The following is a 16,189-nucleotide window of genomic DNA, read 5'->3' as shown; positions in this document are numbered from 1 at the left end:
TCTCTCATCATTGAATGAATTTATCATGTTTTTCAGAAACAGACTGGATTTCGAATCAACTTTTATGCAGAAGTTATCTGTCATTTCATCATGGAAAACTGTAGTCAAAGCTTCATGCTTACGAACAACACAAGATGATTATCATTTTCCATTCATTTTCATTGCTTTGATCATGTTTTTGCAGTTTAAAGGCTCAAGAAAGGATATGATTTTATATCAAGTATGTAACTTAAGTCTATACGGACTATACCCAAAAAAAAAAAAAAAAAAAAAAAAAAAGTATATAATTTAAGTCTGCAGTCCTATGTAGAATAATAGCCATTACTAATTCATAGAATTCTTATGTTTTAACTTTTATATATTTCTTTTCTTTTCTTTTCTTTTCTTTTCTTTTCTTTTCTTTTCTTTTTTCTTTTCTTTCTTCATTGGGCAAAGTTTTCCTCCTAATGCATCCAACTTAGTTTATTAACAGACGATTGTTCATTTTCACATGTATAAGTAATATTAATTAGCAAATTGTTATACAATTGTCGTAACAGTGAAAATTAGCCAATAGTTTTTTGTTTTTTTACTATGGCTAATTTTCATTGTCACATCATCAACTTGTATGAGTCTATGACATTTGTATAACAATCTACTAGGAGTGCAGTTGGCACTGCAATTTTGCGATCAAAAGTTCAATTTTAAACCAAATTACTGAAAATATATCATTTGAAAGTGTGTTTTTAAAAAATGTTCGATTTGAAAACATATAAAAATATGTGTTTTCAAATTGCAAGCAAGGAAATGCGTTTTTAAAAACTCCTGATTTTTAAAGCTAAACTACGATTTTATCAAACGTTTAACTACATTTTTTAAAATCGTGTTTTCAAATCACAAACCCAAACAGACCCTAAATAACATTACTCTTTTCAAAAATGAACATACGTACTACGTAAGAATCACATGTTCTACTAAAAATGTATGTGTGCAATAATTAAAAATACCTAACAACAAAAATCAATTTAATAGACAGCAGAAGACTGTCCTTTTCCATCTGAGGTGATCAAAAGAATTCCTGAACCAAAGTATTTTTTATAAAGTTTGTTAACAGTAAACATGATAGAACTTGTTCATGAGAAATTGAGCTTGAGCCATGTGAACGGTCTCCAGCTTTTGTACTATAATTAAATTTTCTGTTGTCCACAATGAATACCGAAAGCTGCTGCTTAAAGCTCTGTTTGCTCTTTTCCTCTCTTTTCCTCTAGAAGGGAATGACGTAATACTTGCTAGGAACATCTATAGTGGCCTAACATTTAAACAATCTTCAGTGTCATCTCTATCCCCTAAACTCTTTTACCCACAAAGTGGATTCCCGCAAGCAGGGCAAGAATGCACCTTTTTCTCTTTTTAGTGGAAAATACTACCACCAAAGACTTCTTCGTTGCAATCCTCAGCTTTAGTGACAATGTTTGTCTCTGATGCCTGATGGCCTGCACGTGTCGTGATACTATTGGATATGACATAGCGTTCCGTCAAAAAATTTAATGGAATAACAGATTAAATCACCTTTGGGATTGAGCACTAAAACATAAGCATCATTACATTCATCTTAAAATATATACAACTACTAGTGTTTAGAAATATTTAATAAATTCATTACATATCAAATGTGACAGTCTCTGCCATCTACTGCTGGCCTCCCTTGTCAGTAATCTCTGTAAAATAAAAAACTTGCAAACCAGCAACTGATTCAAGGATTTTCCAAAGGAAACAATAAGGATCCAGCTCTTTCTCTTTGTTTTGCAGCCACAAATTTTCTGCAATCGTGTTGGAATCCTGGATTAGGGCATCAATTCCCTCTCCCTACCCCATGAAGATTGGTTGAGAATATACTTTTCAAGTATCACTCCTACAACTTAATCTCTGCTCCTTGGAACATTATCTATGTTTAGGTATCTGGTCCTTTGTGGTGCCGTCAAAATGGAGTGGTTTTTTACACACATCTACAGGGAAACTAATAGAGTTACCGACAGTCCAGCTAGAACGGGTTGCAATTCGTGGATAGACTGTAATAATGCCTTCCTGCGGATGTTATAACTTTGGTTCTTTTGGATAACTCAGTGTACTTCATCTGGAACTGTCAGTTTTCCTTTTGCAGGTCCCTCCTTGCCAATAAAAAGGAAGAATGCTTAATCTTGAAACAATATTCTGTCATGCCTCCATCCCCAACACCTTTAGAGACATGCACCAATGTCTGAACAGCCATAGACCTAGTTACAACAAAATGGGGCTTGGCCATTGTCGTCTAGCAAAACCAATGGATTACGATGGAGAGAATTCATTTCATGGTCTAGATTAAGTTGGTAGGCTGATTCAGACTTGTAATTTAGAAGACTTCTATTGCAGGTCATGATTGTTAGAAACGTTTGGCTTTTGTCTAGTTGGACAACAAAGGAAGAGAAGTAGAGATGTTCTAATCCTATGCGAAAACGCACATAAGACGGTGTTCAGGAAAGTTTAAAGGCTTATGCACAATGGAAAATTTTGTCATTCACAGGGGAGATACAGAGCATATACATGTCATTATGATTTACAGTTTGATATATATGCCTTTCATGTGGAGGAAACCAGCAACGAGACCCCAAAACAAAATTTCAAGCAATACAAACACTAGGGTACCCCACTTTCTCGAATGAAGCATAGCCTGAAATAACATTTCTGTGCCATCAACCTGCATGCCAGGTTTGGTCCAAAAATAGTCAATCACCTAGATAATGTGCCAAATCAACCAATACATTAATTATGTTTTAGCGGTCCCCATAAATCAAAGATATATACTACATAAAAATATTCTGCTGCTTATGAAGAAAACTCACAGTTATATTGTTTGTTGACATTTTACACATCGAGCATTTCAATTAATCCACTTTCACAAGTGAGAAAATGAACAGAAATATTTAATGTAGTGTAACTTTAACTAGTAACTTCTTCACACAACAAGGTGAACTAAAAAGATGATTCTATGATTTTTTTTCTTTTGTGTGTGAGTGTACCTATTTTTTTTTTGGGAGGGGGGGTGGGGGGCAAACATTTTCCCTTTCAATATATACTTCAGCCTTCTCTAAACTTACTTTTAAATGATTATTGTAAAAGAGTTACCAGGTTGTTTTCAGGTGAACGCCAATAGAAACCTTGCAGAGCTGCAGGTAAAAGGTCACAAGCAGCCACAGCGTATATGATGAGAGCATTCATCCCCATCCATTCTAGTAATCTTGTTGGCTTTCTAAAACATTTGACATCAACCTGCAATCAAAGAGGGTGTAATTCTTAAAGGGAAAAAATGGTTTAAATTCACATGCAAATGTTCTGTAATTTTTGTCTCTTTTTCCCATTAAATATTATGTATCACTTTGCAGAGAGATGTCACGCAAGGATAATGCTATGCATATAGGTCCTTGTCATATAACCAATGAGTAAGATTAACTGCTGTGTTATGATTATATCATAGTCACCATCTGTGCTTGTGGTTTCAGGAAGAATGGCCAAGAGCAAGCGCTAAAAGGGTGAAAGAGATATGCCGGACCTCTCTATTTTGAAGGATAGAAATATATGTCAAAGAATGGTCTCCCATCATTAGATGTTCTGCCCTCAAAGAATCAGGCATTGCAATTCATAGTTAAAAAACAATGTCAATTCTAAAACCCATTCCCTGCCCTTTGCATCTACCCATGGAGTCAATATTTTCACTTGTGACATAAAGAGTCTAAAATTTACATTCTGAGCTTAAAGCACAGAAGGACAGACAAAATCTAGGTGCCTTTCAAGATTGCCTTCTTCAATCATATAGTTGTTTCCTTGGTTTCTCGTAAAAAGAAATATCACCAACAGTGGGAGATGACCTTCAGAACGCTTCCTCTGAGACTGATCGGATGAAAACTGAATTTAAAGTCACATTTGCAGTTCTCTCAGACATGTCCATAATCCTCCAATCAATACAAAAAATATATACCATTTATTTCATCACAATTCCATGATAATTGTACGGCTTTGCGTCAAATACCAAATTCTGTAATTCTAGAGTAGAGAAATTGGTAATAACCAGAAATTACAAGCGATATTTGCCTTTGACCTAATCATGAGAGAAAAGCAAGGAGAAGCACCCCACCCCCCCAACAAAATATATATAAAATCACAACTCTTAGAATTTTTCCCTGATTCAACGAATTAAGGATTGATAGGGGTCGGAGGGTTTGATCCCACCCGATGAACCAGATGGAATGAGTCATAGAAAGCTAAATTTGGGTCAATTTCATATCATATGCATATTGGGCAATTAATCAGGAAATACTATCTAGAAGAGTAAACTTACTACGAAATAGATAATGGTTAGGAACAGGCCTGATGCTCCTGCCGTGATGCACATATAGCTCAATGTATATAGAGGTTTACAGACAGGAATGCCTGATATACATTACAGAAATTACTTGGAGGGGGAAAAATGAAATTCCTGAAGGAAGAGCTGAAAGATGATAAACAATTATTATTACAAGACAATATACCTAGCAACTCAAAAACATATCCAGCGATTAGTAGAGGGAACAATAACATGGACCACAAAAATACCCTCTGCATCTGGCCCTGCAGCAAAATGATAAAGTTTATATCATCAAATAAAAAGCTATCAAAGTGCCACATCAAGACAACAAAATGTGAATCAATAATACATACCTAAAACAATAATTATCTTAGATATGCATAAATGTTATGAAGCAAGAAGAAACATTGTACCTTAAAATGCACAAGTATGTGCCCAAAATGCAATCCCACAAAACATGTGATAGCAGCCATCAATGAACTGGAAATTTTGTAAAACAAAACAAATTAGCAACTAACTACCAGTACCCATCATTGAGGATGATAATCAATTACCCTTTTACATCTTCAGTGCATTTGTGTATTCAGAAAATTGGAATATAGAAAGTTGTTGAGTGCATTTAGATAGAAACTATGTTTTGGAGTGCTACCTCTTTTGCATAAAAACTAGAACAATTCACCAGTTAATAATAATACTGAAAAGAGGAAGGAAACAGAAAGAAGGAATGCAGTTCAAACCTTAAGATGCCCTCTGGATCAAATGGTGCAAGGCACCACCCAGGTGCATTTGGTGGCAGAGGTCCATAGTCAGGAGAATTAACACTGCATTCCTAAGAGCACAATAAGGATTAAGATCCCTTTGATGATCAAACAGGAGAACATATTCATAGGAGTTCAAGAAAGCAGTTATGACAAATGGACTAGTCAAATAACCTTTGTTCTTCTGTACACAGGACGTTGATAAAGATGATGCTCACCAAGAATAATTCGATCAATCAAGCCAACTGCATTACAAGGAGGCTCAAGACTTCCCCTCACTTCACAGTGAACCTATTGAACAATATGCTGTTTAAATTACTTTCACTAAGTAGCCAAAACAGAAAAGTTCCACTCAATGAAAAGGGAAAGAAGAAACAAGTAAAAGACTTAAGCATGGAGTTAGTAACTATTACCTTGTCTGCAAGCTTGTTGGGACGCATAAGAGAGAAACTTTTCTCCTTAACATAGTATTTCTTTTTCCTTGAACTATTCTATTAAAAATTGGCTTCTATACATTATGTCATCATCATGTTAGATCCACATTACCAGTTCTCACAGTGTAGATCTGATTTTAATGAGAGAAAATTGTTTATGATCTAACACTTGACGAAATAAGGCCCCTCTTTGAGTTACAACTCTACCACAAGGTTATTGCAATTTGAATAACAAACTTTCCAACAAAAATAAAAATTGGAACATCAGACTTTGTGAGAATATAATGATTTCATCTGATAGCAATAACGGTGAGAGGATGGGGGTCGTCCCGGGTGGAGCTAAAGGCCTTCTTTTTCTATACCTTTTTTCAATGGATAGCTGCTTATGATTATTTTCATATTTCCAGTTTTCATGACTTTTTTTTTTCTCTTCTTTTTCTGGCTAGGTATTTCTCTTATATACTTCTTGTTTACTTGGGTGCGCCCTTTGATTTTTAATGGATTTCATTTACTTGCAAAAAATAAACAAAGAATTAGCTGAGTAGCTCCAATTCAATGGATTCATTGCAATATTTTAGGAATGAGAAGCAAAAGGCAACACATGAATAACAGCTGAACCCCCACCCCCCCCCCCCCCCCACCCCCCCCGCGGTGGCAACAACAATAATTAAAAAAAAAAAAAAAAAAAAAAAAAGAAGAATCCAAATATTATGTCCAATAGGTATACCATTAAAAAAGGTGGGTCAAATGAACAGCTTAAATTCACAGCCTACCAAATAAAATTAGTGAATCATGTTCATCAAAAATAACAAACTCAGTTGTGGAAAAGAGGATCAACATGTAGTCTAAAGTGTAAGGCAGATACACAGAAGGGTAGGAGCTTATATAGAAAGAAAAAAAATACATCCATAGAAAAAGGCATCCAGTAATTAATACTGACAACTAATAATTATCATGGCATGTTGTTCAAAATCTTCAATGAAAAACATGAGATAACAATGAGAACATCTAGGCTATGTCCATCCGCAGATTGACAGAATGAAAGAATTTCTTTTATATAAAATATCATTCAAAGTGTAAGGTGTCTCAAGATACACAGGAAATATATAAGAGAAGCCACCTAGCTAGCAGGGAAAAAAAGAATGATACATTGAAAGAATGTTGCCAATGAAAACATTAAGAAATTATACGGTTCAACTCACAATTTGAGATTCAGATGCACCAGGAAAATTCATGCTTAAAGCTTCATAATCCCAGTTTGGAACATAAAGCCCATAGAGCAAGCACATGTAGGCAGAGCACAGTAAGATAGCAAACATCCTGCACAGTTAAGCAAAAGTTAGAAAATGAAAATATCAAACGCAGGAAGAGAAACTTATTACCCATGAAAAGTACATCTAAGAAGCCTAAAAAATCTAAAACATATATTAGAAGATCTTTCTGACCAAAAAAGTATTCAGGTCATCTCATGTCAGATTTTTTGTCAAGTGATATCATTGAATTTCTGCAACTGAGTTCGGCAATAATCTGACTCCATAACTTTAAGGCTTTAATGATTGAAAAATGAGAACATTTGAGGCTGATGTTCCTAAGGCTTATACCCTGATCACTTAATGATGAAGTATATACAAAATACTTCTTAATTCAGCCACTTCATCCCAAAATCATGGTTAAAGATAATACTAACTTCCAAAAACAGAGTGGTTGAAAGTTTGGCATCCCCAAGGCTGCTAAGGTGGTACAGGACATTAAATCCATTTCCAGATCTTAGAGGAAAACTTTGTGTGTCAAGACAAATCTACTCCTAATAGGCATTTCCTAAATACTAATACATTGAATTTCCTTTTTCCCAAAAAATATTATAAGACCTTTGAAGAATAGTTTATTTCATCCATGTTTAAATTTCTAATTGCTTTTCCAATTCAACACACCTTTCCCCTAGATTTTTGTGTCATATAAAATCATCTCAGCATTTCCATAGCTCTTCCCTAATCACAATTTCAAAACTGGGCATTGCTTAACATATCTGCATTCCAAAAATATCTCTGCATTGCGCTTTCATGTTACAAACACGACAAGTGGAATTATATATTCTAAGTTCTAACTAACAGAACTAACCACTGAATGTAGTATTTCCTCACAAAAGTTGCTGGTGAGTCAACCATGTTGTTGTTAACTAGCCAGATCTCCGACATTGCTGCCAACAGATATCCAATTGATATCCTCTGTAAATTACATAAGCACATTTTCAACATGCATATTTAAAAAAAAAAAAAAAAAAAAAAAATTAATCTAGATATCTACTTATAAGAATAGACCAGCAAAGAGCAGTACTTTAATCAGTTCTGAATTTATCAACGCTAAAAGAACAGTTGATTCATTTTTTTTGGTAAGTAATTCATTTTGGTTTAATCATTCATAGATGGCATACATCAAATGCAGTGCACATGAGGTAATGGACAGGCACATCAAACTTTTGATCTTTGGAATAGACAAAACATCGAAATCCTCAAAATTCCTGGATAACTATGCAAATATATCATCAATTGCATTGATTCCATACCAGTTTAATTACCCGAGTCAGGACATGGTTGTATTATTGACTACTTAATTAATTCCATACCCTAGGAGATGCACAGCTTATAAGGTGTTGATACACCATGTTACCAATTGTTGATTAGACATGCACCAAAGAATTTCCTGGCATGCAGTTGCACCAATTCAATGGTGATCTTTGTCACAACCCAACATTATCAAGCTTACATTCCAAGGAGTCTAGTCCATATTGAATCAGCTAAATCATACTTTCAAGCTTGTTCTCACATATGTCTTGCAAACACACCAGAATAACCACTCCCAGATTTATGTTGGCGCTATGGAGGAATTCAGAAGACAGCAAGTGCCACTAATCTGTCAGGCGCAGAAGAGACTTCACAAAGTTTCACCCTTACTAGTTAGTATTATGTGGCGTATTCTCACTACATCACAACAATAGGACCAAAGCACATCAGCCACTGGGAAACAATCACACTACTACTTCTGGAGATAATTTGAACCCCATTTAATGAATTAACAATGCAGAGAACAGCTAAACTAATATAACTGATAACCGAAATGCTACCTGTAATACACCTAGCCAACGTATCTTGCCCACATCAACTCCATATGTTAAATGGTTACGCCCATGAAAATACCCACCTAGGACAGTATGTCCAGAAAGAAATAAAGAACAGATCTTTATTCATTACAGTGTGGATAAGCATAAGTTCATAATATTTCCTCAGAACTACTGAAATGTCATATCACATGTTAGAGTATACACACGGTCAAAACAGTAAATAATTGTGACACTATTAAGCTTTTAGATTAGGAAAATGCTTGTGCTACTACAGCTTTTACTACAACCCATCACAAAACTCACTTGACAATGGAAATGAGTGCCATGTAGACTGCCACATTATAGTGTACATTTCAGTAGCTAATGTGATGTGCACCACGTGAATTGCCGCAACAATTTAGATGGTAAGCGCCATGTAGATTGTCACATGGTAGTCCACATAAATGTGATAAGTTCCGCATAGACTAGTTTGTAAAGGGCTTGTAATAATAACACCTCACAACACTATTAATCTCTTATTCAACATGTTATATACAATTCCTTACAAACTCACTTGACAATCTACATTTCATCTTCCTAGCACACACATGATAAGTGCCACGTAACCTGCTACATCCTTGACAATCTACATCAGTTTGTAAACGTTGTGTGAACCGACAGTCCACGTGTTAGTGTCTGACTTGGGTAAATCCCACGTGGAGACTTGTAGTAAAATCTGTAGTATTTAGCAGCATTATTAATATTTTATTGAACATATTATATCAATACCTCACTCAGAGTTGCTCCAAAAGGTAGGAAAGCAACATACCTTGCAAAAACAAGCCCAAGAGGAAAAGCTTAAGGGTCCTTAGTATGACTTTCTTTGTAGCCATTCGTTTGCTAGACATTTTCTGCAGGTTATCATAATGTGTTTTCAGCTACATCTTTTGCAGGTGCAGTTAAAAAATTTATTACGGCAACAAAGTAACCACCGCAAAACTTGACGTGAAAGGTTATAAATAGTTACATACCTTGAATGCTAGACTGACGGAGACGCCCACACCAAAGAGGAAAAACGGCATCACGAAATCCGCAAGTGTCACACCGAACCACGGTGAGTGATTTATGGACGGGAATGCCCCTCCCGCATCATCAACTAGAATCATTAACTGTATCAAACAAAATATATATAAGAAGATTCGGGGGAAATTGTGAAAGTTGAGAAAGGGCGCGCAATAGGCGAAGTGGAAGGGAGGTGAGGATACGAGGAGTTGGGGCGCGTGCTTACCGCGACGGTGAGGCCACGGAAGACGTCGAGTGAGGAAAGCCGTTGACTCGGATCGGTGGTGGGACTGGGACTGGGACTGAGAGTGGACGCATCCGGGCCGTTGGATGACAAGCAGGAAACGATGTCGTCGTCGTCGTCGTCGTTGAGAAGAGGCGTGAGTTGCTCTTCCACCAAGTCGATGTGGGTTGACATTTTTGGTCACTGTCTGAGCCACCCATCCAGGGAGCAACAAATAACAAACCAATGCATTGGAAAGGGCTGTTTTGGTCATTTCGCATATCTTTTACTTTCGAAATCTCACCTACCCCCTAAACGCTTATTTTTTTACTGTTTCTGAACTTTTAATAAAAAGGAAAAATTGAAAAATTAGTCCTTGTAGTTTACCTGATTTACGATTAAATCTTTGTGGTATCAAAATGAACTCAAAAGTTTTCGAAGTATGCCAAAATAACAATTTAGTCCTTACAATTAAATTATATCCACTAATTTAACAGATTCTGTTAATGTGATACTGACTTAAATATGATAAGTATCACAATTTTATTGGTTCTAACGTTTCATGTTATCATAATATGTTAAGCCAATGAACGGAATTTGACCATAGGGACTAAATTCTTTTTTTGGCATACCTTAAGGACCTTTGAGTTCATTTTGATACTACAATGAGTTAATTGCAAATTAAGTAAATCACAAGGACTGGTTTTACATTTTTCCCTAATAAAAAATTAAAATTTTTAAAAAATTGCAATGTAAAGTTTTTTTTTTAAAAAAAAACAAACCAACTTCCATTAAAGCAGAAAAATATTACAAAATAGACACATAAAGCTAAAGACTAACTTAGACAGATTAACCCAATCCAAACGGTCCAGAAACTCCTCGAAACAGGTGAAAGTGGAAGAACACATCTGTGAATGCAGCCCAAGAAAACTTCTGTCGCGGCGCAATCTGATGAAAACAACCATCGAGAATACGAATACTCCTTTCAAACATCTAAATACACTTCCTAAGAAACCATATGGATTTAGATGAAATGTAACAGTGAATAAAAAGTTTCCAAAAAGAAAAGGAAAAAAAAAAAAAAAAAAAAAACCCCACTTCACATACGAAGAGTTCGTAGCCTAGCCAGATCGGGTTAAGAACTAGACAACAAAGCCACAGAAAGAACAACAGAACATAAAGAAAATACATGACAGAAAGCATGAAAAAAAATCTAAGACCGAAAAACAACAGCATCCGGAGCGGCAGCAACGAAGAGGATGAGTTCCGAGGCACGCGCCAACGAAGCTGGCCAGGGGGATGTCGGGCAATGTAAAGTTTTGATTTATCATTTTTATTATTATTATTATTATTATTATTTTGACCTTCTTCATTTTAAAAAAAAGTAAGGGCATAGTTATACTTTTATATGGGGGTAAAAAAATGTATACTAGCCATTTAAGTTAACAAAAAAATCAAACATTAAGGAGTAATTGAAAAGGACAGATAAATCAAGACCCCACATTGCAATTTTATTTTATTTTATAGGAGACATTGAAAAAAGCATGATAATTTCTTTACCTTCTCTTTTTTTTATCCCTTAAATCTGTTTTTTGTGTTGTAAAGAGAAAATCATATATACATTCCCCACCAAAAAAATATCTAATGCTTTTTGCTGAATACCAATTGATTAATACAAAAAATTGGAGTCACATTTATATAGCCTCAATTAAAACCCACCAAATATCAGGCATCCTTTCAATCAAAAGAATGAAACTTGAGACACCCTGAAGCCTCCGAAAGCTCACCAAGTTTCTGTGCAGCAGCAGCTAAAGTGGCATCACTCTTACAGAAAGCAAACCTGATGTATCTATTCTGATAGCTACAATCTTCCTGAGAAAAATTCTTCTTATGAAAAAATCCACGGCCTGGAACAGCCACCACCCCTGCCTGCTTTATCAATTCTGTGACGTATTCTACCTGCAAAGTATAAATAAAGCAAAGTAAGGATCACTTAAGAGTTAAGACTACTATCAATGGAAATCTAAACAGTAAACAATGTAGAAAAGCACATACATCAGATAGGGGGCAACTTTCAGGAATCTCTGCAAATAAAAAGAATGAACCCTGTGGCTTAAACTGAATCTTGAAACCAACCCCAGCAAGGAACTTGACAATGTAATCTCTTTTCAATTCATAATCCTGAGCACAACAGAGATGTCAGGGTAAAAGACTAAGGTAAGGCTAGTTAAAAGATAAAAGATCAAAATTGCTTTCTCCTACTCTTCTCAATGATTCAAAGTATTCTGGAGGGCTTCTCAAAGCAGTCAAGGCAGCTTCCTGGAAAGGTGCTGGAGCAGAATCTGTAATTTTAACATGAATGTTTTTGATTGCCGAGGCAATGACAGCCGGAGCAATTGCCCATCCAACCCTCCAACCTGAGAGCAACATACAAACAGTGTGTGAGAGCAACATACAAACAATGTGAAAAAAGCGATTCTGAACAGCAACAAGCAAGTGCAGTAACTCAGCACCAGTTGTTGAAAGCATGAGGAGTGCTACAAATACTTCTAAGTGTTTACTCCCAAGTACTCATTCCCTGACATGGCAGTGAAAGTTACTATTAAATGAAAATACATGTAGCATCCAATGGTGATTTTTACTATCACGTTAAGGAGTGAGCACTTGAAAGTATATGTAGCATTTCTCAAGCAAAAATAGAAGATATTGTAACTATGAGGAAGCAAGAACAAGGAGTAAAAAATGAGATACTAATTCCAAAACATATGAGGAAAGAATGGCAGTTCCAGCATGAGCAAGTCTATATTAAACCCTTTTAGGTAGGATGTTAGCTTTAACCTGTAACACAAAAAGTTTTTGATAAGGACGATGTAATTATAGTCCGCTCTTGCATTCCTGTGAATGAGGCGAGGGATATGTGTTTCTCATTGTCAAATGTTATATGTTCATATACCTACAAAAACATAGAGAAAGTAAAAAACAAATTTCTTTAGACATTAGAGAAATAGGACAGCATCTCTCTTGTTTGTTGGCAGTTTCAGCCAAAAAAGAATGCAAGCACAAATTGAAAGTAAAGAGTGAATGGAGATTTCACTTTGCTGAAAAAAAAAAAAAAAAAAATCTAGCCAAAATATAAAATAAAATAAAATCTCAGTAAAGCTATTACGGTTGTAAGTTTGGTCATGGCATAGACAAACAACAATGACATGCCATCATGAGAACCGAGAATATGAGAGGAGCTCCTAATTTTCTACAATTTATCTAAATATAAGTGATATGTAAGTGATATTCTTAACCCATTTTAAATTCTCATTTAATGACAACTCTCCTTTTGCTTCCTCTCTCTACCATTTTTCCTGGATTTTAAAACAATCTTGCTATTAATTAAAAAAGTACAATCGCATACTCTAGCATCCAGGTATTAATAATAATCCAAAACTATATTCAGCTGAAGTACCTCATTATAGTTTCAGCCACAATCAGATCACATCACACCAATCCAATTGTAATAGTGACTCAAAATCAAAAGTTATGTTGGCATCCAGTTGTACAGAAAAGACTCTGTGCTCTTAGAATATTTTGTGCATTCCATCTTGCTAGTGTGATTAACGACAGTACTACACATGCTTCAAAACCAACCCCCCCCCCCCCCCCCCCCCTCCCTCCCTCTTTTTTTTCCCAACAAAAAATGAAGTATTGTACTTTATACATCATAAGACTATGAGGCTACATATGACATCATGCAATAATCATCTAATTCATCCAATCATTGTTAAGTTTGATAAGCAAAAGGATCATCATACTTCATCTGTAATAGCTAAGCAGTCCCTTCTGCAGCATACTTCAGCAATAGTTTCAAGTTCATCTTTAGTGAAAACTTTTCCTGTTGGATTCTGTGGACTGTGCAACTTGCATTAGTACATATCTAAGTTTGATGCAATAAATACAAGTTCTTTGGATATACTTCGATAAAATTCATATATTATTCTTGATTACGAGGGATAAATCCCCCAAGAGATTAGTAATTAGGGAAGAACTTGCTCAATTCCTTTTTTTTTTTTTTCTTTTAGTTTCCCCATAATTTTTAGACCATTTCCTGTGTATTCGACAATATTTCAGGATCATTGTCCTTTAGAAGAATAAAGTCATGCCTCCACTCTACAGATTTCATTTCTTCGTCAACTGAGAGAATATAGAAATTTGCTTGTGATATAAGACCTTTGTGACCAAGATGATCACAAACTTTAGAGATAGACAAAAAGATTAACAAATAACATTTCTAGATCTTGGGATGGAAGGATATCAGCCTGAGAGAATTTAGTCAAATGGACATCGTATTTTTTCCACTCAAACACTTCATGTAAATGGTCCTACAGCAATCCTCTGTGGAAAGATGTTGTGGGTGTCCAACAGATCACCTATGAAAATATTATGGCCAAGAACCTAAACTAAGTTCAAAAATTGTCATTATAGATTTCTATCAGAATCCCTATTTCAATTGATTATAAATATACTCTGACTTTATTCATCAAAAAATAAACATACTCTGACTTTTGGAAGAACACTTTTCAGAGGGAGTACAAGTTCTAACCAAAACTCCATTTCGTATTCCCTTCATGGAATTTACTAACCTGTTCAGCACAATAGCTTTCGTTCTCCCAGTAATAGATTGCATGAGTTTGTTTGGATCTAAGGTCCAATGAGGAGGGTCAAGTGCCACAAACACCTGTCATTTCCATTTTTTTTTTTTTCCACACTAGTAAATGATTATCAATTTAAAACTCGTAATTCTTGGCATTGGCGTTTAGTAGAAATAACTTAATACACAATCAAATTCTATGCCCTCAGTTATTGACAATAAGAAGCTTACCGGGATTCCCCTGGCCATGGTAATACATCCTTCATATGTCTCATACGATGGGTCAAAAAGTATAACTTCATCACCTTGATCGATTACTGTCAGTACATAACAGTTGTTAAATTACCCGTTATTCCAAAAGCTTAAGCTGATAGGAAGAGGTAAATTTAATTACTTAATCAATACTTTAACACTCCCCTTCACGTGTGGACTCGAACTCCCTTTTAATAGGTGAGACCCAACACGTGGAATATTTAATTTAATGGGAGGTGATTTGACGGAATCAAGGTTCGATCCCAGGACCTTTGACTCTGATACCATGTTAAATTACCAGTTATCCCAAAAGCTATCCCAAAAGCTTAAGCCGATAGAAATACGTCAATTTAATTACTTAATCAATATTTTAACAGCAGTAAACAGCATTACACAGAAAAATTTAACTCAATTAATAATACGAACTGATGAGAGAAGAAAGAGCATACTTGCAAACACTGCTGCTGCAAATGCCTCAGTTTGGCCACAGCAAATAGCTATATCAGTAAGAGGGTCGACGTCTAACCCATGCATTTTCTTCGCCATAATTGCTAAGTGGTCACATATTCCCTGCACATGCCTTACATTGCAATAGTTCAACTAATTTTAAAATAAAATGAAATTCCAACTTGAAATGATGTTAAGTGGCACCTTCCCTCTCTCTCTCTCTCTCTCTCTCTCTCTTGCAATTCAGTAATGTGGGCATAATTCAACTCTATTTTCTTCCTTATGGTCTGGTACAATTCTAGTAAATGAACAAAAAGAAAAATTAAAAAAAAAAAAATTGTGTACAAGTTTTAAATTCAGGAAGAACAAAAACATAGTTCTATGAAAATCGAATCAAACCCATAACAGGAATTCAAGAAAAGTAGCTAAATTTATTGAAGAAACCAATAGTAGTTGAGTTTGAAGAAGTCTCAGTGTTGGATACCAACCTGTACTGGTTAAAGTCGGAATTAATAGCGGAAACGGCTGCGTTTTTTATATGAGGAGGTGCAGGGAAGTCCGGGAAGCCTTCGGCGAGGTTGATGGCGTTGCATCGTTGAGCAAGATGTGAAAGTTCTTGAATGGGTGATGGAGTAAAGGCCTTCGCCACAGATGACAGTTTCTTCTCCATTGCTCTGTTACTTCACTTCTTTAATGCCTTATCTCCTTTGATGCTCCGTTACAATTAAGAGCTTTATCATTTATGCACGTGGTTTAGCACGTGGCTTACCTAAACCATGTGAATAGAATAATGTTTTTTTTTTTTTCTTTTTCTTTTTGGCGAATAATAGAATAATGTTAAGAAGAAAATTCTGTTTATGTCATTCATAAACAGTCTAATTATTATTTGATGAAAATTTAATAATAATTTATTATTAATT

At 35.4% G+C, this 16,189-nt stretch overlaps 2 protein-coding genes across 4 annotated transcripts; both read right to left on the bottom strand.

Moving 5' to 3' along the window:
• Positions 1–2,507: 2,507 nt before the first annotated feature.
• On the bottom strand, positions 2,508–10,600 carry LOC132170514 (uncharacterized). Its single transcript, XM_059581518.2, has 13 exons — positions 9,935–10,600; positions 9,678–9,815; positions 9,476–9,557; positions 8,671–8,747; positions 7,668–7,774; positions 6,752–6,869; positions 5,290–5,406; positions 5,095–5,186; positions 4,771–4,837; positions 4,542–4,620; positions 4,352–4,443; positions 3,142–3,285; positions 2,508–2,713 (listed from the first exon to the last, which is right to left on the bottom strand). Exons 1-13 carry the CDS (start codon positions 10,124–10,126, stop codon positions 2,573–2,575), a joined length of 1,446 nt encoding a protein of 481 aa, XP_059437501.2. The 5' UTR covers positions 10,127–10,600; the 3' UTR covers positions 2,508–2,572.
• Positions 10,601–11,568: 968 nt separating this feature from the next.
• LOC132173051 (uncharacterized) lies at positions 11,569–15,965 on the bottom strand. 3 transcript variants are annotated; one of them, XM_059584611.2, is made up of 9 exons: positions 15,758–15,965; positions 15,272–15,402; positions 14,802–14,887; positions 14,563–14,657; positions 13,735–13,831; positions 12,770–12,884; positions 12,194–12,348; positions 11,987–12,112; positions 11,569–11,890 (listed from the first exon to the last, which is right to left on the bottom strand). In XM_059584611.2, exons 1-9 carry the CDS (start codon positions 15,937–15,939, stop codon positions 11,669–11,671), a joined length of 1,209 nt encoding a protein of 402 aa, XP_059440594.2. In that variant the 5' UTR covers positions 15,940–15,965; the 3' UTR covers positions 11,569–11,668. The 3 variants fall into 3 exon arrangements, with proteins under 3 accessions (XP_059440594.2, XP_059440596.2, XP_059440597.2); XM_059584613.2 differs by having other exon boundaries at positions 15,272–15,567; positions 15,758–15,846; XM_059584614.2 differs by having other exon boundaries at positions 15,272–15,392; positions 15,758–15,845.
• Positions 15,966–16,189: the final 224 nt, after the last annotated feature.

This window comes from Corylus avellana, chromosome 1 (assembly GCF_965113065.1).
Source record: "Corylus avellana chromosome 1, dhCorAvel1.hap1.2, whole genome shotgun sequence".
Lineage (NCBI taxonomy): Eukaryota > Viridiplantae > Streptophyta > Magnoliopsida > Fagales > Betulaceae > Corylus > Corylus avellana.
Note: the sequence above shows the minus strand (reverse complement) of the source record. Positions and strands in the feature narration are given on the sequence as shown.

Excerpts from the sequence above, each read along its gene's own strand:
- LOC132170514 (XM_059581518.2), bottom strand. The coding sequence starts at position 10,126 with ATGTCAACCCACATCGACTTGGTGGAAGAGCAACTCACGCCTCTTCTC. Across the intron at positions 4,621-4,770 it reads ACATACTTGTGCATTTTAAG|GGCCAGATGCAGAGGGTATT; the intron begins GTACAATGTTTC and ends ATTTTGCTGCAG. Across the intron at positions 4,444-4,541 it reads ATATGTTTTTGAGTTGCTAG|GCATTCCTGTCTGTAAACCT; the intron begins GTATATTGTCTT and ends AATGTATATCAG.
- LOC132173051 (XM_059584611.2), bottom strand. The coding sequence starts at position 15,939 with ATGGAGAAGAAACTGTCATCTGTGGCGAAGGCCTTTACTCCATCACCC. Across the intron at positions 14,658-14,801 it reads CCATGGCCAGGGGAATCCCG|GTGTTTGTGGCACTTGACCC; the intron begins GTAAGCTTCTTA and ends TGGAAATGACAG. Across the intron at positions 12,885-13,734 it reads GCTTAGCTATTACAGATGAA|GTATATGAACATATAACATT; the intron begins GTATGATGATCC and ends ATGTTTTTGTAG.